General features: G+C 38.7%; 1 protein-coding gene across 1 annotated transcript; it reads left to right on the top strand.

Annotated features, from left to right (window-relative positions):
• The first annotated feature begins 49 nt into the window (after positions 1 to 49).
• LOC134654803 (uncharacterized) lies at positions 50 to 26,532 on the top strand. Its single transcript, XM_063510273.1, has 17 exons — positions 50 to 313; positions 420 to 514; positions 1,563 to 1,719; positions 2,026 to 2,151; positions 3,553 to 3,707; positions 5,051 to 5,134; positions 5,662 to 5,784; positions 8,143 to 8,304; positions 17,390 to 17,812; positions 18,772 to 18,846; positions 19,502 to 19,560; positions 20,238 to 20,372; positions 21,179 to 21,237; positions 22,612 to 22,690; positions 23,346 to 23,444; positions 24,191 to 24,348; positions 25,393 to 26,532. The coding sequence occupies exons 1-17, from the start codon at positions 127 to 129 to the stop codon at positions 26,433 to 26,435; spliced, it is 3,219 nt and encodes a 1,072-aa protein (XP_063366343.1). The 5' UTR covers positions 50 to 126; the 3' UTR covers positions 26,436 to 26,532.
• Positions 26,533 to 27,937: the final 1,405 nt, after the last annotated feature.

The following is a 27,937-nucleotide window of genomic DNA, read 5'->3' as shown; positions in this document are numbered from 1 at the left end:
CGTCAACAACAAAACAAACAAACGTCAGTCAGTCAGATGGCAAGTTTTCAAATTCCAGTAAAAAGTGTGAAAACCTCTATATTTTGGGGCCCAAATTAGAAAATGAAGCAAAAATAACAGATAAAAATGGAACCTTACTTGAAAGAAAGTCATTCGATTCCTACGACGCAAAATCAAGATGTGAATAAAGCAGAATCTGTTGAAAACTTTCAGAAATTCATTTACGATTTGTTTGATAAAAATGGTATTCTCAACGACCTGAGAGCTTATTTACGCGGGCATATTGTTGATGTGTTAAAAAGCGCGGAAACTGGTATGTGAAATGCATTATATATTAATACGAATCATATATAATTACAATGATGTTGTTCAAGTGTGAGCCATTGTCACGCCCATATTTTCAGTTGCTCTTATTACAGGAGACCCTCCATCATGTCAAAAGAAGTTTACGCAGCGTCTGGACTCTACTTTCCAGGCTTTGAACATGCTAGTTGCCGAGTATTTGCTATGTTTGGTGAGTTTGGAAATGAAACTTGTTATTCCATGCACTAGTACACTTACATACACATTATGTCGATTTTTAATGCTATTTGAAAGTAGAACATGTGATCCATTACATGCCCCTAGCAATTTGTTTGTTAGAGACTGTTCGCAAAAGTTTAACCTTAAATCAACACAAAATGAACAGTCGAGAGTTCAATTCAAACCTCCTCACTGCTAAATTGTTGTAAAAAATCTGTTTAGAAAAGTCCAGTAGTTTAGATGTTGAATAGTTAAGTATTTAAAGTCTATTTAGTCAGCCAGTCAAATAGATACTCTGAATTTCTTCATTACTTGCCATAAACTGCATACTTTATGCATTTGAGTCTTATTTGTGTAGTTTAACTTTGTTGTCCTAATATTGTTTGCATATGAAACAAATTTGTAAGTAGGTACAGTTGACCTCAAAGACATGTTTACAGTTTTGCACCCCTCTTTTTTAATAAGTCAAACATTGTAAACATATCTTTGATGACCTGTCTGGCCTAGTGGGTAGTGACACTAGGGACCCGGGTCAGGGCAGGCCTGCCAGCTGAAGGTCCTGGGTTCGAATCTTGGTAAGGGCTTTTATTTGTGTGATTAACACAGACATTTGTTCCAAAATCATGGGTGTTTTCTATGTATAGGTACACTTATAAGTGTAAGTGTATGGCCTGAGTGGACGCTCGAGTTGGGCGTGCAGCGGGGCGGGGCATGCGGCGTGCATGTTAAACAAATGCAAGTATATAGGAGCAGCCTTAGTGCATGCTGTTCAAATTACTTGTGAACCGGACGCCACGCCGAAGGCTCCGCTTTGAGCGTCCACTCAGGCCTTACACTAAGTAAAAAAAAACAAATTTATCTGTATATGTATGCATATAGTAGCCTAGTACACATAGTACAATACAAGCTTTGCTTAGTTTGGTGCTAGGATGATCTGTGTAAAATTCTTCCCGAATATTTATTATTTATATCTTGACTGTACCCAATTTCTGAGTTCTAACATTTAGATAGAAACTAAATTTAGAATAATATTGTTTCAGGAGTTCAACTACAGCCTGTCTGTGTTTGTGTCAGAGATACCGTTGGCCAACATGGTGTTCGGTCTCGCCAAATCCCTCATGGGCATGGGTGCCGATGGAGAAACCGCCCAACTTAGGTTCGGAGAAAATGATGTGTGGTCCATATTGAACTATTTAGGTTAGTATTTGTTAAGGGGGTATAACTTATCTATTATGGGGTAGCTCATGCAGAAATTTATTTTACAGTACATACATATGGTGCTACTTTGCCGCCCTAGGGCAGGATTAAGGACAATATGTGCCTATGTCAAAAATTTGTACTGTAAAACGTTGTACAATACACTGAGTTGCGAATTTCCTACTTTTCACACTTGTATCGTAATGTACTATTATGCTACATCTTTTGAATTGATTTTGGAATTTTCCAATCTACATACTTTAATGATTCCTTACTAATTTTAGTATCCTTGAATGATTTCTTTAGGTGTTAAATGTGACTCCGAGCATGCCAACGCCATTGTAGACATGTATAAGGCACAAGAAAAGTCTCCACTGTTGCTCTGCATCCTGAAATGTGCACAGCTTTGTGAAATGGAACAGAATGATACTGGTAAGAATACATAAATTTTCTGGGTTCCGTACCCTAAGGGCAAAAACGGGACCCTATTACTAAGACTCCACTGTCCGTCTGTCTGCCACCGTGATAGTTAGACTGATGTTCACAGATGATGTATTTCTGTTGCTGCTATAACAACAAATACTAAAAACTGAATAAAATAAATATTTAAGTGGGGCTCCCATACAACAAACATGATTTTTTGCCGTTTTTGGCGTAATGGCACGGAAGCCTTCGTGCGCGAGTCCGAATCGCACTTGGCCGATTTTTTTCTGATGTAAGAGGCAAACGAGCAGACGTATCGGCTGATGGTAGGTAAACAATTATACTTACCATGTCGCTCATTGACACCTGCAACACCAGAGGGTTTGCAAGTGCGTTGCCGGCATTTAAGAAGGGAGTACGCTCTTGAAGGTGTAAAGATTAACTGGCAGGCTCTAAGCTGTTTCACCACACTGGCGTGTATAATTTGTCACCATCATTGTTTATGAGACTATATAGTAATCGCCAAACATCGATCAAACTCTATGCTTTGTATCAAAATAACAGGCCGCGTAGCCAACATGCCAATCGCTTACGCTACGTAGCGAACGAAACGCAACTGTCACTGTCACACTAATATGGAAGAGTGATAGAGATATACAGTCAGCAGCAGAAGTTGCTAAGAGGGCCAGGAGTTCAAAATGATCTTGACGCGACTGTATTGTTAAGAGAATAAGAGCGTGCCAAGGTAATTTTGAACACCTCGCCCGCGTAGTAACTTCTGCTGCTGACTGTACAAAGCGATTCGATGGCGAAGCGCAAGCGATTGTCACCTTGGCTAGGCCGCCTGTGATATGGTTAGAATAGGTAAATTGGACTGTCAAATCGTGGAATTTTCTAAAGATTAAATAGTTATTTGTACAACAAGAGATCAAAGTTTGATATTTCTTCGAGTGCTTATTTTGAGTCCCGTGCAAGCGAAAGATTCTATAATAGATTCACGAGCGTAGCGAGTGAATCTAATTTAGAATCTTGAGCGTAGTAAGGGACTCAAAAGCGCACGAGATGTAAATAACTTTGATCTCGTGTAGTACACAACATTTTTCACCTCAGCAGTGAGAACATATTAGAGAACCCGAAAAATGTATTCCTTCTTCATCACTTACCTCTATTCACTCATGTTTTCTTAAGATATACCAACAATTAAATTTTCACCTCAGCAGCTCGAACAAGGGTACTTTGCTACTTAAAAACAGTGAGCAAAATCGCATTTTGCTCACTGAGTGAGCAAAATCGCATTTTGCTCATTTTGTCCCACTCAGTGAGCAAAATGCGATTTTGCTCACTGTTTTTAAGTAGCAAAGTACCCTTGTTCGAGCTGCTGAGGTGAAAAATATTTTTTCCAATTTACAGCATCACAAGAAAGTATCTCTACCAGCTCAAAGAGTTCCCTGGATAAGCGGTCGACCGGCTCGCAGTGTAAACACGACACGTTCTGTAAGGCCTGTCGCGGCAGATACAAGCGGCTAAAGGAGAGATATAGAAAGAAGAAGGCACGTTTTTTGCAGGTATGTATTTTATTTATTATAAGAATGAATATACCAATTACACTATCAAGAATCAAGAATCATTTATTCATGGAAAACTTCATTTCAAGTCCGTTATACGATTGCAGCGTGTTTTAAATATCGGCGAAAACTAGAAAATCAAATGTATTAGATACTCTGTACTACACCTTATAAAATAAAAAAAAGCGGCCAAGTGCGAGTCGGACTCGCCAATGAAGGGTTCCGTATTTAGGGGATTTATGACGTATAAAAAAAAACTACTTACTAGATCTCGTTCAAACCAATTTTCGGTGGAAGTTTGCATGGTAATGTACATCATATATTTTTAGTTTTATCATTCTCTTATTTTAGAAGTTACAGGGGGGGGGACACATTTTACCACTTTGGAAGTGTCTCTCGCGCAAACTATTCTGTTTGAAAAAAAATATATTAGAAACCTCAATATAATTTTGAAGACCTATCCATAGATATCCCGCACGTATGGGTTTAATGAAAAAAAAAATTTTGAGTTTCAGTTCTAAGTATGGGGAATCCCCATTTTTTTTTTCTATTTTTGTGTGAAAATCTTAATGCGGTTCACAGAATACATCTACTTACCAAGTTTCAACAGTACCTATAGTTCTTATAGTTTCGGAAAAATGTGGCTGTGACATACGGACGGACAGACAGACATGACGAATCCATAAGGGTTCCGTTTTTTGCCATTTGGCTACGGAACCCTAACAAAGTCCCCTGGCTCGTCTATCTGTATGTATCTTCGCGATAAACTCAAAAACAACTGAACGGATTTTCATGCGGTTTTTACCTATCGATAGAGTGATTCTTGAAGGTTTAGGTATATAATTTGTCAAGGTTTTCTGTAACCCGTGCGAAGCCGGGGCGGGTTGCTAGTCAATCAAGAAGTCGCGAACAGGGATGCTGCGAATATCTGCATCCGCAACCGCGGAACTTCCGCATTATTTTCAACATCCGCATCTGCATCCGCATCCGCATAGAATCGATGCGGAGTTTAATGCGGATGCGGACGTGGAACAGGTCGGTACAGGAACGTCTTCGCATCGGCGTAAGTGACGACTGCTAGGTAATTTAGTCATTAGCCAAGAAAGCCTATTAGAAATGAGCAGTCAAGCGTGAGTGGCACTTAATGTACGGAACCTTTGGAACGCGAGTCCGACTCGCACTTGGCCGGTTTTTTGATATAAAAATTACTAAAATGTAATTGACATCCGCATCCGCGGATGTGAGACTTTAAAAATCCGCATCCGCGGATGTCAAAAAATGTCCGCAACAACCCTGGTCGCGAACTAGCTTTGAAACATTTTATGATGAATTTCTGGTTGCAGAAGGCACAAGAAAAGGCAAAATCACTGAATGTGGAAACTCTTATGAAGAATATCGGTGAATTGGAACGGAGCCTCGTTGACGAGGTCTACAACGTTTACTATTAGCTATTCAAAGAAAGTTGTCCACTAAGGGCCAGTTGTACCAACCACTTTTGCGTACCGTTCAACGACACTGCAGTCAACTAACTATAAAACTTCCCTTACAATATAAAAATTAACTGACGCTGGCCTAACGGTGACAAACGGTTTGGTGCAACCGACCATGAATTTTTAAAAATCTCGCCTGTAGTTATTATTATTTCATGTTTACGTTTAAGGAATTCGGTTTAAGTAATATGATAGTTAATTAGTTATTATTAATTTAATTGGTTATCCTATTTAGAGTAATACTTTCAAAAAAGATTTTCATTGCGTAACCGGAGTCAAAAGGCGTACCTATGTATTTTTTATAATTTATACCTGTGTATGATTATAAAAAAATGAAGTCCTACTTTTAGTCGTTTCAGATTTACATACGTCATTTTACATCTATTTAACAAAAATTTGTTAAGTAAATAAAACCCAGCATTGTGTCAACATCCTTATTGAGTTTAACACCTGTATGTTGACAGATGTTCGAACAATTGAAGACTGTGTACGAGTCGGAAATAGACATGTTCAAGGCGGAACACGAAGGTAGAATCAAGAACTCACTCGCCAGCCATGTAGACCACTTCCAACGGATGCAAAAAGAGGTATACACACTATAACCAGGCGTGGCTCACTCCGCGATTTCGTCGCGTCGCAACAAGTACCTACAAGTACCGTCCCACACCAATTTTGGTGGCTTGCCATAGGCCGCGCGTGGCACTTGCGCCACCTAGCGGTCATATCTGTCGTAATCGTAACAGACGCGTTTTGTTAGAGATTGAATCTTCTGTACATAGTACTATTATTTATTCTGTGCTATAACGCAGGTACCTATTCAATATAATAAGAAATATATCGCAACTCACAGTAAATTATTAGTTAGCGATCCTTTCGAACGGTTCGCGAATAAACGGGTTCCACATAGAACGAGTCGCCTCACGAGGTGACTTCTGCGAGAAGTAGGTACCAACCTCGCGTAACCTCCGAAGGCCCAGCCATACAAAATGAATAAATGAACCATCCAAAATTTGCCACTGAAATTTGAACCTAAACTGTAGAAAATAGAGTTGATATTGCGTTGTTTGAAAATTGATCGAAACAAAGCGAAAGCGACTATGTTCCAATTGAACATGGTTTAAATTACATCGAACTGAATAGGTACTATAGGTAGGACCTTGGGCCTTAGGAGGGTATACCTATTCCCGTGGGCTTAATAATGCGCTAAACATTTGCCAGATCTGTAGGCCTAGCACATTATTGGCGCGACAGTATCTCGCGGCTAAGTAGACTACCCGTCTTTTTCTATCTAATACCTTTAAACGAGCAATTCTTGTTTATTTATTTATTCATATCGTCGGGTGACAAGTAAAAGTCACTAACTAACATCATTGAAATTATTGGACAATAAACCGTGTTACAAGTGTAATAAAGTGCATTGTTACTTTAATTTTTTGATAGTACTTAGTGACTTTTACTTGTCACCCGACGATATATTTCGGGGATCTCGGAAACGGCTCTAACGATTTCGATGAAATTTACTATATTGGGGTTTTCGGGGGCGAAAAATCGAACTAACTAGGTCTTATCTCTGGGAAAACGCGCATTTTCAGTTTTTATATGTTTTCCGAGCAAAGCTCGGTCTCCCAGATATTTTATCTATCTAATCTATCTAATACCTTTAAACGAGCAATTCTTGTTTATTTATTTATATATATATTTCGGCGATCTCGGAAACGGCTCTAACGATTTCGATGAAATTTACTATTTTGGGGTTTTCGGGGGCGAAAAATCGATCTAGCTAGGTCTTATCTCTGGGAAAACGCGCATTTTCAGTTTTTATATGTTTTCCGAGCAAAGCTCGGTCTCCCAGATATTCTATCTATCTAATCTATCTAATACCTTTAAACGAGCAATTCTTGTTTATTTATTTATTTATTTATTTATATATTTCGGCGATCTCGGAAACGGCTCTAACGATTTCGATGAAATTTGCTATATGGGGGTTTTCGGGGGCGAAAAATCGATCTAACTAGGTCTTATCTCTGGGAAAACGCGCATTTTCAGTTTTTATATGTTTTCCGAGCAAAGCTCGGTCTCCCAGATATTGTTAATTAAAGAGGGACGGGTAGTCTATCTCGCGCGATACTGTCGCGCCAATCATGTGCTGACCCGGCTGTGGTGACATTTTGAACGTTGATATCATACCTAATACATGCTGAGATGAGGCCATTTCGTGGCACTTTAATCTTATTTTGTGTTTCTTTTATATTATGTATTGTCTGTGCTTACGAATAAATTATATTCTATTCTATTCTATTCTATTCTATTCTAATGATTGAATGTCCATGTACTCTACAAGAGTTTATGGACAGTTAGCTCAAGCTCTAGTTTTAGACGGTGCTTAACTGTTTTAATTTTTATGCGAATTGTTGGAAATATTATGTTATATACATACCCCGGCCGGCGAGAGCAAAAATGCGTTGACAGCTTAATAGTGCGAGGACACACACTTTGGTCGATGTCGATAAAAACAACACGATGTACTGGACCACCGTTATGATATGCAGAAGTATTAATTATTGTTGTAAACAAAATTAAAACCAAGTGTTTGTATTTATTCAGTTTAAAATTGTTTTAGGGTTATTCTTAGAAACGCGTGAAGGTATCAAGTTGAAATAAACAACAAATACTAATGGCTCAGTTTAAAAAAAAAATTGTGCTTAATTAAAAGTCGACTATTCTATCGACATCCATATGTCGATAGAATAGTCGATATTTAATTAAGCACTAGGAGCAGACGCATTTTTGCTCTCGCCGGCCGGGGTATGGGTTATATGTTAGTTATACTTAGATTAAATAGTTATTAATGTTGCCACGCCCTAGTAGGGTCCATGAATGTACTAACATAAGAACACCTTGTAATACCATGGTTGAAATAAGGAATTATGAATTATCTTTGACAGTTGGAAGAATCGTACAAAGCCCGCGAAGGGGCCCTAAAAGCCAATATCGTCGACAAGAAACGCTTTCTGTGGGGTCTCGCGCACGCTCTGAGGGCGCAGCACGCGCAGATGACCAAAGCCATGCACGCTGTCAGAAAACATGCCGCGGAAATCGCTCAACAGGTACTTTAGGCACTTATAAGCTGGAAATAAGCTAAGCTGGAATATTGGCGAAAATTGTCATTAATCCTGTAAGTGTATCTAATTTTAAATGACTGACTATATATCACTGACAAATATTTTCACATGTCCATATTGACTGAATGTATAATGGGAAGCAATGTATTTAAATTAAGATCCTATTTTTACCAATGTTCATTGTGAATAAACGATTTCATTCATTCATTCATTCAAAAAAGTGCATACCGACTATAAATTTTCATATAGTGGGTATGAAATTATGCAGCGAGTGTACATTAGTACAAATATTAACTTGTTTTCTTGTATTACATACATACTGTCAGTCATACTTACAAACTAACTACTAACTAAACATTGCTGCCGCTCCTAGACGCTCCCGGTGCAAAAGTGCCCATAATACTCGCGGCATTGCCGCGCTGGATGGCTATAGATAGCCTTTGCACCAGAAACGACTCGGAGCGGGACTTGTTTTTAGGGTTCCGTACCCAAAGGGTAAAAAACTGGACCTGGATTACTAAGACTTCGCTGTCCGTCCGTCTGTCACCAGGCTGTATCTCATGAACCGCGATAGCTAGACAGTTGAAATTTTCACAAATGATGTATCTCTGTTGCCGCTATAGGGTGAATCAACTTTTTCTTGTCACTCGTTGCCATGGTTACGTTCTCCTGGGCAACTCTTTAAAACCTGATTTTTAAGCATTTAAATTCACCAAACACGCTTTTATACACTGACTTAATATAAAAGAAATAGACACACAAAGCAGAACAAAAACGTCAACAAATGTGGATCCCAATGACGTTTCGCACCATTTGCATTGATGATAAAAACACTTACGTAAATTTTGAGTCAAGATAAATGTTTCGTACAGAAAAGAGCTTAATGTCGTAAGCATTAAGTGTCAAATTTGCAAACATAAGTACCAACACTGTTAATAAATTTAGTCCGATGGCACTAAACGTAACGTATTTATGTCAAACAACGTCAAACGAGAATAATGAACGAATGGAGTCACTTTGGTACACTTTAATATGTATTACTGTACAGGAAAACCAATTGAAGTAATAAATAAAACAAATTTAATTTAATCGGGAGCTCAAATAAAATTAATTCGTGGTTCAAATTCAACAAATTAAATTTTTAATTCGTATACGTCTTTAAATACTAATTTCCTTGAAATAAATTCTACTTATTAAACAACTGTGTATTTAAGATCTACATTTACTCATAGCACGGGTGCACGGGGACATTTAGTTGTTGTACAACTTGTATAGCAAAGTTAGTGTACCAATATCCCGCTAGATGGCGCTGTTCCCTCCGCACTATCTTGTACATCGCGGTGTTAAGATTTTTCTTAGATTGTATAAGTATTCTGTTATATTTTTGTTTAACCAACCTCAATAAACCACCTATTATGGATGAACAGTTTTGTTTGATTTGTTCATGGTCCTTCGTGTAGCCGGATTCCGGCAGGAATAGTAGTGGAAACTTTTTGCGTGAATAAAAATAAACAATTCGTCAGATTTGGACGAATTGTTTAGCGCACCTATGGGCAGTGGATTGCTGTTCGGGGCGATTTCAGCAAGTACGTGAGGAGCGAGCGACGAGCGTACTACTGCATCCAAAGGCTGCCGACAGAGGGCGCCTTGGAAGGAAGCCTACAACAGCCAGTGAGCAATCTACATCCGTGACGTCACGGAAGGGTATGGTGCAAAGTGAATGGAATAGCCAGGTGACGAAATCAATGGACGAACTGTGAGTACTTTTACAATTGTTAAAGAAATAACAACCTTAAATTCAGTGTAGTAAGGTTCAGTGTTTTCATAGTGGTAAAATAATAGTAGCAGCAAAAAGGTGTTGTACAAATTTGAACTTTGCGTCTGAGAATTGGAAAACTTTAAAATTCATCATCAAATCAAGAATCAAGTCAATCTGAACTTTAAGTGCATTAGCTTATTAACTTAGAATAATTTAGTTTAAGAAAATTAGTTCAGACGGGGAACCTATGCCCGATTTCTAGTAGAAATTATATCTTAAAAACACTTGTAAAATTTTAAAAACTTATTCTATAGACTTGTAAAATTTTAAAAGTTCATTCTATAGACTTAGAAAATTTCCATCCTGTAAACACTTGTAAAATTATAAAAACTTATTCTATAGACTTGTAAAATTTTAAAAATTTATTCTATAGACTCAGAAAAATTATGTCCTATAAACACTTGTAAAATTTGTTAACTTATAGAAACTAGTGTTATTACGTTAGTTGCTTAGTCTTCTAGATTTATTTGACTAGAAATATACATAGTTAACAACATGGAAGCCTTGATTGCAGGCCAAGAAGATATAAATAAACGCATAAATAAAGCTCGAACGAATTATAAAAAATCTCCGAAAGAGCGTATAACGATTAAGTATATAGAAGTTAGGATAGAAACTTTGGATGAATTATGGACGGAATTTTTGTTGGGTCACAAAAGATTAATGGAAAATCATCACAAAGAAATAAAGTCTTCAACATATGTTCAGAGCGATATGTATGATATAACTCAGGAATTGTATGTAGAGTTTAAGACTGAATTAAAATCAGCTGCTGAAGCTTTGGTCACTAACAATAGTCAAGAAGAATCCATACAAATCCCGGGTACATCATCCGCTGCGATTAAAAACAACTCAGTTAAATTACCAAAAATTGTTATTCCGACCTTTTCGGGCAAATATACCGAATGGACTACTTTCCGTGATTTATTTGAGTCCCTTATTCACAATAATGAGTCCATAGACAATGTACAAAAAATGCACTACTTAAAAGGGTATTTGTCTGGAGAGGCGGAACAATTGCTTCGTCAAATTCCGATATCTAATTCCAATTATAACAAATGTTGGGAATGCTTAAAACAAAGATATAACAATAAAAGATTTATGTGCCAAACAATTTTAAAACGTTTCTTATCTCAAAAAAACGCAACTTGTGAGTCAGCAAACTTTTTAAAGGAATTAATTGATACTAGTTCAGACTGTCTACATGCTCTAAAAAATATAGGTATTGACGTCAATGCTTGGGACGCCATAGTTATACATTTACTCACTCTCAAGTTAGACCCAGAAACAAGAAAGCAATGGGAATTAACTGCATCAATGCAAACCACAGAGGAGACCTTACCTACCTTTGAACAATTCAAGGATTTTATAACAAATCGATTTAGAGCTTTAGAGTTTATAGAAACCAAGAAAACTGTTAATCATAATTACACCCCTCATAAAGCACGCGCTTTGCATGTAGTTCAAAGCAGTCAATGCCCGTTTTGTTCAGAATCTCACAAAATAATATTCTGTAAACAATTTATAAAACAAGACGTAGACTCACGACGCGAGTTTGTCCAAACCAAGGGTTTATGTTTTAACTGTTTGGGCGGATTCCATTCAGCGAAGGTATGCCAGAATCCCACACCATGTAGAGTGTGTAAACGTCGCCACCACTCATTACTTCATCCCAAAAGTGGTCCTGGTGCCAGTGTTTCTGCCGAAGAAGTGGTTGAAGGTACAACCAACGTTGGTACCGTGGAAGAGAACTCCGAAGAGACGGAAGAATTATCTGACTCTGAGCCAACAAATATTACGACTTGTTTTGCTTCGGGTGATAGTGGTCAAGTACTGTTAGCCACGGCAGTTGTTGGAGCCCAGTCGAAGAACAATGAATATTATCCGGTGCGAGCAATGATAGATCCATGTTCTCAAGCTTCATTTATCACGGAGGCAACAGCTCAATATCTAGGACTGAAACGTATACCAATCCGCAGTAATATTTTTGGTCTGGGAGGACAAAAGAATGCAACACCAAGGTCGAGAGTGACACTAAATTTGCAATCATTAATACATCCTGAAGAAAGGCTTTCAGTAAAGGCATATGTACTGGGTACCATTACCAATATTATGCCAGCCAAGAAAGTAGTAGATTTGGGCTCAATAGACGTCACAGGATTACAACTGGCTGATCCAGATTATCACACGCCTAACAAAATTGACGTCTTGTTAGGTGCAGTCGTTTATAGCCAGATTGTTTCGGGGGAAATAAGGAAAAACAAAGAAAAAACCCTTGTAGCCCAAGCAACTTCTTTAGGTTGGATTATAGCGGGACAGACTGGATCAAACCAGAATGTATCCAATGTCTCTGTGTTCCATACTTACCTTGTTGAAGATGATCTGCTTAAGAAATTCTGGGAATTGGAGTCTGATGTGTCGATGGTCAAACGTCACGACCTGTGGACAGAAGAAGAGAAAAGGTGCGAAGAAATATTTGCAGCTTCTACTACTAGAGATGATAAGGGAAGATATGTTGTGAAGCTCCCGTTTTCTGACGACGACCCTGGCTGCAAATATGGCCAGTCTAGAGATGTGGCAGAAAATAGATTTTATGCACTAGAAAAGAGATTAAATAAAAACCCGGAACTTCTATCACAATATAAAAATGTAATAGATGAATATGTAAAATTAGGACATATGGAGAAAGTGCCTGAAAAGGAGAAAAATAAAATAGACGCGGTATACTTACCCCACCACGCTGTGGTAAAAAAGGAGAGGGACACAACGAAGGTTAGGGTTGTTTTTGATGCTTCCTGCAAGGGAAAGAATGGAGTGTCATTAAACGATAATCTTATGATTGGACCGAAATTACAACCAGATTTACGACATTTAGTACTTCGCTGGAGACTGTATCCCATATCGCTAGTATCAGATATCGTAAAGATGTACAGACAAGTCAAGGTTACGGAAGAAGATGCCAATTTTCAAAGGTTATTATGGAGAGATAGTCCTGATTTAGAGCTGCAAGATTATAGACTACTCAGAGTAACGTTTGGTACTGCTAGTGCACCATATTTGGCAGTCAAGGCTTTACAACAAATAGCTCTAGATGAAGGAGAAAATTACCTTCTAGCCACTGAAAGAGTACGCAAAGAGTTCTATATGGACGACCTCATGACAGGTTGCGAAACGGAAGAGGAAGGGATTGAAATTTACAGGGAAATGAACGAATTATTAGGGAAAGCTGGATTTACGTTACAGAAATGGACTACTAGCAGCAATAACTTATTGGAGATGATTAAAAGAGAGAAAAAGGACGTGGGGAGTGGTATTGAAATTAAACAGGATGAAATAATCAAAATTTTGGGACTTACCTGGAATCGAGAAAGTGATGAATTTCACTACGCCGTGTCACTTCCACCTATAAAAATACCAATAACAAAAAGAAATATAATTTCAGATATTTCGAGACTATTTGACCCATTGGGTTGGGTAGCTCCTAGTGTTATTTTAGCAAAAGTTATGATCCAGAAGTTGTGGCTGACAGGAATAACATGGGATGAGGAAGTTCCCAGCAACATAATAAATGAATGGTGTACTTATCGTGAAGAACTGACAATGCTCACACAGGTTCATGTTCCAAGATGGATCGGATCAAAGAAAACTAGCAAGAAAATAGAACTCCATGGGTTTAGCGATGCATCCAAAATCGCATTTGCTGCTGTGGTGTATGCCCGAGTAGTAGACGAAACAGATAAAGTCACGGTTACTCTAGTGTCAGCAAAAACAAAAGTTGCGCCTATTAAACAAGTGTCCATACCCAGGCTGGAACTTTGTGGGGCTGTTCTTCTAACTAGACTTTTAATGGAAACTTCGGAGCATCTGAATGTCAACAAGGGCGACATTCATGCGTGGACGGATTCTACAGTCGTCCTAGCCTGGCTTAACAGCCACCCAAATAAGTGGAAAACATTCGTCGCAAACAGGGTGTCCGAAATATTAACTACATTAGACGCTAACCAATGGTCCCACGTTCCATCCAAGCTTAACCCTGCAGATTATGCCTCACGAGGTTTGCGTCCATCCGAGCTTACAACTACTTCAATGTGGTTTAATGGACCAGAGTACCTTCAAAAAGAACCAATCAAATATGACAAACCAAAAAACAGAATCACAGATCTTGAAGCAGCAAAGGTCTTGCATGTCACAAGTGATGGTACAATTTGGGATAGGTTTTCGTCACTATCACGAATGATCCGAGTTATTGCTTATTGCAGACGTTTCTTAAATTCAAGAAGGCCTGTCACTGACAGATATCACTCAAAATATTTAACCACTAAAGAACTACAGGAATCCCTCAACGTTTGCATACGGCAATGCCAAAAGGAATATTTTGAAGAAGAAATTCAGAAGTTAAAAAACAAAGAAACACAAATGCCACGAGGTTCCAATTTAAAGTCTCTGAACCCATTTTTAGATGACCAGGAAATTATGAGAGTTGGAGGGCGATTAACAAATACCACTCACATAAGCAACGATAGAAAGCATCCAATATTACTGCCCAAAATCGCTACATTATCACGTCTTATAGTAATGGACGCTCACATAAAGACTTTACATGGTGCACCACAAATTATGCAAAATTACATCAATTCAAGGTATTGGATTTTAAGATCCAAAGACTTAGTAAATGACTGCTTTCGAAGGTGTGTGACTTGTATCAGACATTCTACAGCACGTCGATCTCAATCGCAATTAATGGGACAGTTACCAGCAGCAAGGGTTTCCCCAGCACGTCCGTTCAAATTTTGTGGTGTCGATTATGCCGGCCCGATTCACCTCCGAACGTCTGGAGGGCGTGGACACAGATCTTTTAAAGGATATATATGTCTCTTTATTTGCATGTCTACTCGAGCCGTCCATATTGAAGTAGTAAGCAGCCTCACAACTGAAGGATTCATTCAGGCTTTTAAACGTTTGGTAGCTAGACGTGGACCCTGCCGAGAAATTTGGAGTGACAATGGAACAAATTTTCAGGGTGCCTCCAGAGAACTTAAATTATTGCTCCAATCGGAGAATAAGAATATGTTCTCAGAAATTGCAGAAGCTTTGGCAACAGAAGGCACCACATGGCATTTTATTCCGCCACATGCTCCCAATTTCGGCGGCTTGTGGGAAGCAGGTATCAAATCAGCAAAGTACCACCTAAAAAGGGTCATAGGTGAATCCACGCTGACGTATGAAGAAATGTCTACAGTGCTAGCTCAGATTGAAGCTTGTTTAAATTCTAGACCGCTAACCCGTTTAAACAATGATCCAGATAATATCAATGTCTTGACACCTGGACATTTCTTAGTTGGAGAACCACTGGTTACAGTGCCAGATTATAATTACTTGAACACTAATGTTAGCAGTTTGCGCAGGTGGCAGTTTACGCAACGCATGGTCCAGGATTTCTGGCGAAAATGGTCACATGAATACCTCACAAGGTTTTTGCATCGTTATAAATGGTCTCAACAAACTCCGGAACCCAACATTGGAGATGTTGTCCTTATCAAGGAAGACGATTTGCCTCCAAGTCGTTGGTTGCTTGGTAGGATTGTCAACAAACACCCTGGTGCGGATAACATAACTCGCGTTGTTACTTTACGTTCAAAGGAGTCATTAATAAAACGTCCAACTTCCAAATTGTGTGTTCTGCCAGTTAGTAATTAAGCTGCATATTAAATTAAAAATTGGAATTTCCTATCATTAAGTTTCGTCCCAAGTGGACAATATGGTGTTAGTTTTAAGTTCAAACTTATTTTTTTGGTTCAATGATGGACCAAGGCTTTTTAGTTTTAAGTCGTGTTATTTCGATGTATCCCTTTTACTCTAGTTAAGAGTATTCTTCCTATATATATATAAAAAAAAAAAAAACTATATCGTGTAATATAATAATTTAGCTTTACTCCCTTATTCTGTTATCTTTATATTGTTTTCATAAAACTCCCGTCACGGTGGGCGGTATTTCCTATAATTAAGGAACGTACTACGTTCCATGGTGGGCGGAATGTACAACTTGTATAGCAAAGTTAGTGTACCAATATCCCGCTAGATGGCGCTGTTCCCTCCGCACTATCTTGTACATCGCGGTGTTAAGATTTTTCTTAGATTGTATAAGTATTCTGTTATATTTTTGTTTAACCAACCTCAATAAACCACCTATTATGGATGAACAGTTTTGTTTGATTTGTTCAGTTGTTTTTTTTTTTTTTTTATAAAGTCTACCTATACTTTATATAAAAAATCCTGTGGTTGTCACTGTGTTCAGACAGGTTTAGCATTTACAGTTAATCGATATAAGCCCTTATTGGTGGTGTATGTGTCGGAAACAGGGAAATGGGCCGAACACACAAGTGCCGTTTTGCCTTGTTTAAAACTGCATCACCCCTATCTCTTGCTATAATTAAATAGCAGTCCACTTTGCACGTCGCATAGGTTTTCTTGGAAATCTTGAATTTAAACATAATATTATTCCTTATGAATTCCATATAAAAATAAAAAAAAATATTGACCTCACATCGACTCATTAGATTTTTGTTCCTTGACATCCCTTCTTTGGTACTAACAAATTAATTTATTCAAAACCATAAAATTACCACCAGATTACATAAATTATGTAATGCTATCCAAAGAACTAACCGAAAGAAATACATTCCATCCTTTTTCCTTGTTTTATCATTGTTATTTTTACATATTTTAACGGCTCATTTCGTAATTGTTGACAACTTCACATTTGAGCGTTTCAAACAAGACTAAACGAAAAAGTGATGCGTGATCTGTTTTGACATCACTTTTGTGGGGCCATTTTTTGCGGCTGATTGGGTATCCAGTTCTTTATACTATATCAATGCTTTTATATGATACTTATAAACCTTTTCCATTGAGGGTCGTCTACCAAGCGTGTCAGAAGAAGGTGGTGTACAATGTCTTCTAACAAACTATGCTACTATTGTCTCTTGGCTGACCGGACAGAATAACAACAATAAATAGTTGATCCACCCTATAACAACAAATACTAAAAATAAAATAAAATAAATATTTAAGGGGGGCTCCCATACAACAAACACGATTTTTTATGCTCTATTTTTTGTTGATGGTGCGGAACCCTCCGTGCGCGAGTCCGACTCGCACTTGGCCGGTTTTTTAAATGTCAACTCATGGTAGCCGTACTATAGACCTCCGTCTAACTCCATATAGTATATTTAAAAATTATTTTTTAAACAGGAACAAAACCTGAAACTGCAGCGAACAGAAGCGGAAGAGTCTCTAAAGAAACGTGCCGAAGAAATGAGACAGCAAATAGCAGAAGAACTGATCATTCTAGAACGACACCTAGACACCATGAAGACTGAGCGAGAAAGCATCAATAGAGAGAGAACGAACTCTGAAACCCAAATACACAATGAAGTTCAAAACTACTTACAAAAACATTATCATCTATGGAAAGAAGAGCTAAAGGTACTAAAGATGTATGCTGAAAATGCTACCATTCAGCCCAAGAGTGTAATAGAAAGGAGTACGATAACTGAGGATGTGTTTAAGGGGATGAACAATGAGATAGAGAGGGACAGAGGTATGGTTAGAGAAGGAAGGCCTAACCAGGTTGTAAATGATTTGAAGAAACGGAAGAATGTTAATTTTAATCAGGTGAGTTGATATTGAATTGTATAAATTGGAAATGTATTACTTTTATAAAACTTTTTTAACGGTACCCATAATTATCTGCTATTTTTTAAAGTTCTAAGAGTCGGACCAAGGTAACTCTGCACGGTATTTACTATGACAAAGTGTGGAAATTACATCATTAATTTTAATTTTTAACAAGCAGAAACGTCTGCGAACGATGCCATTAAGCTTAGAATAAATTTAAAAGTGGAGAAATTACTGTCTGTAAGTCACACCAAAGACAGTAATTTTTCCACTTTTAAATTTATTCTAAGTTTACATCATTAATGTATTTTTTTATGAAAATATGACGTTTATAATGACATGAGCCGCCTCGCGAGGAACTTGCCGCGCGAAGCAGCTCGGTCTGTGTAGACGTGCCTCGGCCGCATTGCCTCGGGCCTTTTTTTGGGCGGGAGGAAATTTCCTCGCGAGGCGGATCGTTCTGTGTGGAATAGTTATTTACGATACAAGTGCGAAAAAGAGGAAAGTCGAAACGAGTGGCGATAAATTAAAATACGACCGAAGGGAGTATTTTAAATCGACACGAGTTGCGAATTACTTATTCGCACGTGTATCGTACAACGCTTGGAGGATACAACTAAACGGAGTAGCCATTAACAGGCTTTCCCCTCTGTCGAAAATAGGCGGCCAACGGTCATACACAATGTATGGACTGACGTTTATCTGACATGGCTATTTTTACGGTACGCATACATTTGACGTTCCCCTCCCCCGCAAAAATCGGCAGACTGTTTTGTACAGAAAATTACAGACATGGCGTCTCCGTTTGATTATATCCTCCAAGGTACAACGTTTTACAGTACATATGGCCCTTTAAAATTTGACATTCGCACGAAAAGTGTTATTTTACGCACTAGTGCGGGAAAATAAGACCATATGTACTGTAAATGCTTTAAATTAGGCTGTATTGTCAACAGGCCAAGTCGGAAGGCGAGTCTCGCGACAGTGCTTCGAGTTCGGAGGACGAACGTGTTCGGCGCAGCGAGAGACAGGTCAGTGACCTTGTACATTTTTCAAGAGGTTGACGTTTTACACAAAATAAGTTTTATGATGAAAAAATTACATACATTAATTGAACGTCACTAATGGTGTACACTATTTGACCACTGTATAGTTGTATTGTTTTTGGAATTGGCAAAATACTGACAAGCCTTGGCATTGGGCTAAATGCAAATAATGGACAATGGCTATTTCACTCCTAACGGACGCAATTAATTTAAGATAAAGGTGACGACCGCTCAAAAACGCCTCTCTATACATAAGTAGTCCCCATTTTCCTCTGTTAATATACACTTTTCACTCTACCTATGGGGGTATATTGATGGCAGCGGGGTGGATCAACTATTTCTTGTTGTTATTCTGTCCGGTCAGACAAGAGACAATAATAGCATAGTTTGTTAGAAGACATTGTACACCACCTTATTCTGACACGCCTGGTAGACGACCCTCAATGGAAAGGGTTTATAAGTATCACAAAAAGCGTGTTTTGTCAATTTAAATGCCTAAAAATCAGGTTTTAAAGAGTGATCCAGGAGAACGTAACCATGGCAACGAGTGACAAGAAAAAGTTGATTCACCCAGCGCCATGTGTCTACATTATTACTCAACAATTATAATTAAGTTGTTAATTTTATCATCTTTATCCAGTCCACACACGTCAGGCCGCTATCTCCTCAGCGCGCACCCGTTCTACTACTAGAGCAAAGGTGGGTCTTACAGGTTTTTTTAAGGGTCAAGTCAAAATTGAAGGGATGTTTACAAAAACAACATAACTGCTTAGAGCGGTTGACACTTTTTTAAGAACATTGTTAATCGTTTCAGGTGTCAACCAGTGTACTCAGTTATGTTGTTTTTGTAAACATCCCTTCAATTATTCCTTTGTAATAAGGCCAAAAATGTAAACATATCTTTGACGTCGACTGTACCTATATCTTTCCATTTACGTCTTACGTGTCTCATCAATTACAACCCATTTGGATAGACCATTTTTAGGGTTCCGTACCCAAAGGGTAAAAACGGGACCCTATTACTAAGACTCCGCTGTCCGTCCGTCCGTCCGTCTGTCACCAGGCTGTATCTCACGAACCGTGATAGCTAGACAGTTGAAATTTTCACAGATGATGTATTTCTGTTGCCGCTATAACAACAAATACTAAAAACAGAATAAAATAAAGATTTAAGTGGGGCTCCCATACAACAAACGTGATTTTTGACCGAAGTTAAGCAACGTCGGGCGGGGTCAGTACTTGGATGGGTGACCGTTTTTTTGCTCGTTTTGCTCTATTTTTTGTTGATGGTGCGGAACCTTCCGTGCGCGAGTCCGACTCGCACTTGGCCGGTTTTTAGTTCAAATCTATTATAATGTTCAATTATTTTCATGTAGCATACGGGAGACAGAGTGTGGCTGGCGAAAAGGTGCCGGGGAAGAGCGCACTATACTCCCTAGTGCAAGAATATTGGTCCCCGGTGATACCATACCGTTCGTCGGCGTCGTCGGCCGCAAGAGCGACAGCCGCAGGTATTTGGGTGAATCAACTTTTTCGTGTCTCTCGTTGCCATGGTTACGTTCTCCTGGGTCACTCTTTAAAAACCAGATTTTTAGGCATTTAAATTCACCAAACACGCTTTTTTGTGATACTTATAAACCCTTTCCATTGAGGGTACAAATGTCTTCTAACAAATTATGCTACTATTGTCTCTTGGCTGACCGGACAGAATAACAACAAGAAATAGTTGATCCACCCATTAATTAGATTAATATAAGGTATATATTTACCAGCCTTGTGGTAGTTGTGGTACTAAACGTGTTCGCTTTCCTTGCACGTTATGTGTTGTCTAGATGACAAATTTTCATTAATGGTATCAATCGATCAGGTTTGTTTTTAGGATCTGAAAGCTCATCTGGAAGTATGGACAAAACAAGAAAATTGCGTTTTTGTCGGTGAAATATTGCGTTTATGTGTAAAAATTTTTTTTATAAAATGTAAGGAATCGAATGGTATCCTTACTTTTTTCCTTTTTGGAAGTAAAAAAAAACTTTGAGACTTTCTGGTCCTGTATTTTTGTAGTATTTCCATATATTACTTTAATTGCTCATTTGCTATCTATTTTACTAGATTTTTTTTTTATTATTATTTTATTTGATACACTAGCAGCTCTTGGAGCTGATGCGTGTATATCGAAGCACTTGTATTTTATTTTATTTTGCACTTTTTAAAGTTCTAAAATGTGTATCCATTCTAATAATATAAAATCTAAATGTTCTAATCTTGTAAATGTGTATTATGTAATAAAATTCGACATGTGTCATCATCCCTATTGCAGACACCTGCTCAACCGCTGGCGCGTGCTGCGGCGCCGCGTGTCGCCGGCCGGCGTACCTGGTGAGTAGCGTCACAGTACACTAAAGTCTATTTTTTTATTCGGTAGACTGAAATGACAGTTAATAGTATGAACATGAAATGTCATTTCATACTATTAACTGTCATTTCAGTCTACCGAATAAAAAAATAGACTTTAAGAACAGTAGTGAATCTAAGGCCGCTCGGCAAGTTATTTACCTACTCTTGCGTTGCCGCTTAGGGTTGTCACTTTTATTTTTAGTTAAATATTATTTTCGTATTATGAGTAGCACTAGGTTTCTATTTATATAATATAATGAAATGTTCTATCAATTCATTAATGAGGTATAAATTAAGGCCGGTAAGAGCAGGTAAATGCGAGCGTACTCGAATGCGCGCGATCACAGTTGCGGTACGGCCCACACTGCTGCCACCGTATTCCCCCGTATATTATGCGAATGTGTGCGTGGCAGCGCGTGCGTACACGGCGCCCGGCGCGCACGCACACATTCAAGCCGGCAGCGGCACATTTATATGAAGATTCACTACTGTTCTTGTACTGTGGTAGCGTGTTCCTGCCGGCCTAGCCAAGATGACAATCGTTATCGCTTCGACAACGAAATGCTTTGTGTCTCTCTATCACTCATTCATATTAGTGCGACAGTGACAGTTACATTTCGATCGCTACGGAGCATAAGCGATCGGCATGTTGGCTACGCGGCCTGATCCGTGCCCCGTGACGTGACACCCCTGCTGAACTACTGCTCCTAAAAACTTACTTTCTGACATAAAATGTTAATGAAATGACAGAATGTATGGATAACAGGAATGAGCTCCTTAGGGCGCGTGTACACGGTGCCGCCTCCGCGCCGCCGCCGCACCTTCGCGCTATGTACACGAGACGCGTAAAGCCCGCCGCCGCGCCGCCACCGCGCCGCCGCCGCGCCGCCGCCGCTGCACCTTTGCGCTATGTACACGAGACTCGTATAGCCCGCCGCCGCGGGTTTTACGCGTTTCGTGTACATAGCGCGAAGGTGCGGCGGCGGCGCGGCGGCGGCACCGTGTACACGCGCCCTTAAAATAATAAACTTATGTAACCGACAACAGGGCCCATTTCGAACAACTGATAAGTTGGGATACACATGTTTTTTTCTGTTAAATTCAATTCAATATCTTTAATGTCAAAATATACAATACAAAATAAAGTTAAAAATACATAACTTACACTAAATTAAAATGAGTTTAGATTTATTATTTTCCTTTTATTTATCTGAATCTGTGAAATTTGCTATCTCTATTATTTAGAGTACTTTCCCTCCAGGTGGTATTAGAAAATTCCATCCTGTATATGTAGATTATGTAAGGAGAAATCGAGAACGCTCTTAGTTCCCGATCAACGAATGTTGTAACTTTCAGCGAAAAACGTCGGGGTCCGAGTACAGAGCCCGTCTCCGGAACCCATTCGTAACACGGGAGAGATTCCCCAGGATACTAGGTAAGTCAATAAAAATAAAAAACATTTTTAAACGAAACTATGAGCTTATACCTCGTTTTTTAGCATAAGAAAAATGGTTTAAACAATCTTGACGTGTCTTTTTATTGAATAATTATATAGCAAGAATATTTATGTATATTCTTTTGGTTTCGTAATACCTAATCACTTTTTTTTAATCCGTTTTTCAATAAAAATACATGTCAAGATTGTTTACAATTATTGTAATGCTAAAAAAAAACCGGCCAAGTGCGAGTCGGACTCGCGCACGAAGGGTTCCGCACCATCAACAAAAAATAGAGCAAAACAAGAAAAAAAAAACAAGCAAAAAAAACGGTCACCCATCCAAGTACTGACCCCGCCCGACGTTGCTTAACTTCGGTCAAAAATCACGTTTGTTGTATGGGAGCCCCACTTAAATCTTTATTTTATTCTGTTTTTAGTATTTGTTGTTATAGCGGCAACAGAAATACATCATCTGTGAAAATTTCAACTGTCTAGCTATCACGGTTCGTGAGATACAGCCTGGTGACAGACGGACAAACAGACGGACGGACGGACGGACAGCGGAGTCTTAGTAATAGGGTCCCGTTTTTACCCTTTGGGTACGGAACCCTAAAAACTACTCTTACATGAAAGTTTAACCCTTCTGTTTCAGAGATATACAACCTGCAGTAGATGCGGCAAAGGAATCGTCCAAAACAGGGGAAAGAAGTCCCAGGTCCCTCCTGAAGGAAGCTAAGGAGAAATTGAAAACGTTAGTCATTTCATAGCTGTCTGCAATATACAGGGTGCTTCCTGTAACAGGAGCAATAAATTCAACTGTAGGCTGTACTCCTCAAACTGACCAAAATTTGTTCAGCAACTTTTGAAAATAACTCATGTTTTGATTTTTATTACACTTTTAAGTTTATTCTAAGACGCAATGTATTGCAAATTTTGTTATGTTTAAACCGTGACAAGCAACGTCAAACACACTGATGTCAGCGTACATTGAAGGCAATATTTATTTTGTATGAAACAGAGGAAGTCTAAAGGATTCATAATTTTTAAAAGTTGCTGAACAAAGGTTGGTCAGTTTGAGGAGTACAGCCTTTAGTTTAATTTATTGCTCCTATTACAGGAAGCACCCTGTATATTGCAGACAGGGTTGTATAGGACGGAGTTTTTGTAGGGGCTTCATCACCCAAATAACAAAGGAAGAGAGAATATATATCACACGTGTTGACATATAAAATCCGCACTAGCTTTCGTGAATCTACCTATACTAGTGCTCGCTTTATCTTATAAAAACAAACAAATCACTATACAAATGTAGTGCAAAATTATTTTCTTTCGTATTTTTACGGAAACCTACGACACAAGACACGTGTCTTGCTATTTCAGCCAGTCTCGGTACAAAAAGTACTGAGGTTGACTGAAGTAGCATGACAAATACGAACGTTTCCGAGAAAATACAAAGGAAAACAACTACATCTATACCTATTACTTTGTTTTTCGCAGCGTGACCCGAGCGTCGGCCTCGCGCGAGAAGAGTCCGAGCGCCGTGCTGCGCGAGGCCAAGCGCCGGCTCCGCAAGCTGGAGATCGAGGCCGAGGCCGTCGAGCGCTCCTACATGGACTTCCGCCGCCGCCGGGACCAAGCCCCTGAACGGGATGATCGTACGTTTACATTGAACCTATAGCCACTGACAATCCAACCTCTAGACTGAGCTTAGGCCAATTCTTTCATGAAACCGATGCTGCCAAAAATACGGGGGTGCGGGGGGACGAGGTGAGCGAATCCCGTGCCGTGATTGGTTCGTTCAAAGACACGGACCAATCACGGCACGGGATTGACTCGAAGATGGAGTAACGCTACCGTATGTGTGGCAGAGGGGGTAGCGCGACTATGCTATGTCTAGAGGTTGGATTGTCTGTGCCTATAGCTGGTCAACCAAATCTTGTCAGTAAAAAAAGACGCGAAATTCAAATTTTCTATGGGACGATATCCCTTCGCGCCTACGTTTTTCAAATTTGCCGCCTTTTTCTACTGTCAAGATCTGGTTGACCGAGTATACTAATATACTTTTGGAACTACTACTACTACTTGCACCACCTGCATGCCAACTTGGTTGGACGCCCAGAACACGAAAGGTTTAATAAAATAAATAAATAAATATTATAGGACATTCTTACACAGATTGACTAAGTCCCACAGTAAGCTCAAGAAGGCTTGTGTGGTGGTCTTAGACAACAATATATTTAATATACAAATACATAGAAAACACCCAATACTCAGGAACAAATATCTGTGTTAATCACACAAATAAATGCCCTTACCAGGATTTGAACCCAGAACCGTGGCTTAACAGGCAGGGTCACTCCCCACTAGGCCAGACCAGTCGTCAAAACAGAACGTCAGTCGTCTAGTTGCCTTGAACAGTCGTGTCTACACGCACAATGTTAACCCGGGGTCCAATGTTATCCAATGGATTAACTCTTTCAACGCTACGGATATCGCGCGCGGCGCGTCATCTTGAATCTTGTCGGAATGAACTAAGGTTGATATTGAGCTGTAGCCGCGCGCGATCCAATTGTGACGTTATGCGTTATGAAGTAATGATTGGCCACACCAAAGCATTTAATTACGTTGTCGTATTATTTAATTTTTTTAATGTATATTTTTTTACACTCCCATTCTAACAATACTCAATTTTGTTCCAGTAACGCCCTGCATACCTACCACTGCAAGCAAACTATCGACGCATCACAAGGAAGAGGCACCCGCACCCTCCAGACCACAACTGAATACGACAGATTCCGTGCATTTAGACTTGGAGAAATACCTCAAGAAGTACCAAGTTAATCTCAACTTAGGACAAGACCAGTTTAAAAACAAAAATACCGCCGATAAACTAAAGAATCCAGTGCAGGAATCTTATTCGGAAATAAATAGGAAATTTGAACCCATACCTAAACAAGACTACTTAGATAAACCTATTTTAGAATTTAGAAAATTATACTACACTACCCCGGAACGGGTACATCACAATCAAATGTATCTGGACAGTGAAGAGCCCTTATGCAGAGAGAGTACTGCAGAGGCTCAAAAAGAAAAATGCTCGGACATGAGAATAGAGAAAGACAATACAAGAAAGGAATTAGAGATACTTAAGCAAAGTATAACGAAAAACTACGATTTGCAAGATCTACCAACGAAAGATAATGTTGAAATGTCGAAAGAGGAAAACATAGCCGATAATCTTTTGTTAGTAGAAGTAGAACATGTAAGTGAGGTAAAAGAGTTAAATGTTGAAGACCAAACAGACATGGTGGTAGTCATAGAAAGCTCGGTAGATTCCAAGGAAGCAGTGGTGTCAGAGCGAGATGACAGCGCAGACAACATATCGACCAGAATGACCATAGTCATCAGTCCAAATATAAAGGAAAATAATGTTACTAGAGAAAGAATAGGCACAACCATAGAGCGGACTAGAACGCCATCGGTACGAGAAGAAAACATTATTACAACTAAAGAGTTTTACGCAGCGAGTGGCGAAAATTATTCTCCAGGGAATATACAAATAGAAATACGGCATGAACCAGACTCAGAACTACATATTCCGGCCCATAATTCAGTTTTAGAAACTATAGAAGTGGAGGATTATCCTGACGACTTTTCGGACGACGTGGATAACTATAAATCTGACGATAACTCTCCTATCTCACTCCCGAAAACATCCGAAGATGAAAACTTTTGGGATTAGTCTTATATAAATGAAACAGAGCTCAACCATAGTCATAATTTATTTTTCTAGTGTATTGTGAATTAAACATACAATATAAAACATACATATTATTTTACATCTCTTTTTTATATAAAAGTACAAACATTCGTAAACATATCTCTCAGTGAACATTCCACTCGCATTTTGGCGATTAAACAGGACAGCACGAATTAATCAAAACTATAAATGCTAACGCAGTGAATAATCTTATTGTCTTATCCGGGAACCGACGAAATGCAATCTAGAAACATAAAATAAAACCTAAAAATATCATCAATATCGACTCCTACGCGTGAGATTTTTAAAATAACTAATATTATGCTGCCATCTACTGCAATGTCTTCGGGCAAAGATTTATTTTATTTCTTTCTTTAATATAAGAATCAAAAGAAACCGCATTCAAAAATCTTTACCCTAAATGACCAAAAAGTGCCTTCAACAAACTACATAGAACACAGTGTGCAATCTTAATAACTAAGTGACGTCATAACTCGGTATTAAACTTGGAGGATACAACTAAACGGAGTAGCCATTGACAGGCTTTCCCCTCTGTCGAAAATAGGCGGCCAACGGTCATACACAATGTATGGACTGACGTTTATCTGACATGGCTATTTTTACGTTACGCATACATTTGACGTTCCCCTCCCCCGCAAAAATCGGCAGACTGTTTTGTACAGGAAATTACAGACATGGCGTCTCCGTTTGATTATATCCTCCAAGGTATTAAAATAATTTTAGCTAATTTTGACCACTAAAATTGAACACACACTGGATCACCACTTTGTTGTATATTGAACGATTATGTTCAAAATATTTGAAAGTTATTATTTCACATGTGCATTCATTATGTTGGAGACATTCTAATTTTAGCCGTGCACTATTTTAAATCCATTGAATGGATTTTCTATGGCTATTGGTGTCAATATTTTATATCTCGCACCGATTTCAGATAACACATTTATCACGAATTGTTATACTATTATTATTTATTATGTCAGACACTTATGGGAGCTCTATACATTTTAAACATTTAGGACAGTCTTTACAAAATATTTTAAGACGTGTCATGAACATTTATTGAGTTGAATCACTCCTTTAAACATTTATTTATTTAGTAACATTGCAACAGGAATGAATACAATCTGCAAAAGTAAAGATATATTCAAACAACTCTGTATGTAAATTTTTTAATTGTTTTTTATTTTATTTTATTGAATGGATAATCCTAATAAATTAATAAAATAATTAATAAAGTTCGGGAGGAAAATTTTGATTTCCTTGTTTAGCGAAACTAAGTACACTCAGATCAATATATAGGTACAGTCGCCATCAGATATATCGGAGCGGCCAAGGTGCTCAAAAAATATCTGAACACGCACTCCTGGCAATAGAGGCGTGTTCAGATACTTGTGAGCACCGTGGCCGCTCCGATATATCCGATAGCGACTGTAGACTAAACCTTGTTTTTACCTCAAGAC

Source organism: Cydia amplana, chromosome 15, assembly GCF_948474715.1.
Source record: "Cydia amplana chromosome 15, ilCydAmpl1.1, whole genome shotgun sequence".
NCBI classification, from domain to species: domain Eukaryota; kingdom Metazoa; phylum Arthropoda; class Insecta; order Lepidoptera; family Tortricidae; genus Cydia; species Cydia amplana.
This window is presented reverse-complemented; position numbering and strand designations above follow the sequence as displayed.

Coding starts and splice junctions, on each gene's coding strand:
- LOC134654803 (XM_063510273.1), top strand. CDS start 127: ATGGAACCTTACTTGAAAGAAAGTCATTCGATTCCTACGACGCAAAAT. Junction 1,720..2,025: donor GTCCATATTGAACTATTTAG/GTTAGTATTTGT, acceptor TGATTTCTTTAG/GTGTTAAATGTGACTCCGAG. Junction 23,445..24,190: donor GCTAAGGAGAAATTGAAAAC/GTTAGTCATTTC, acceptor TGTTTTTCGCAG/CGTGACCCGAGCGTCGGCCT.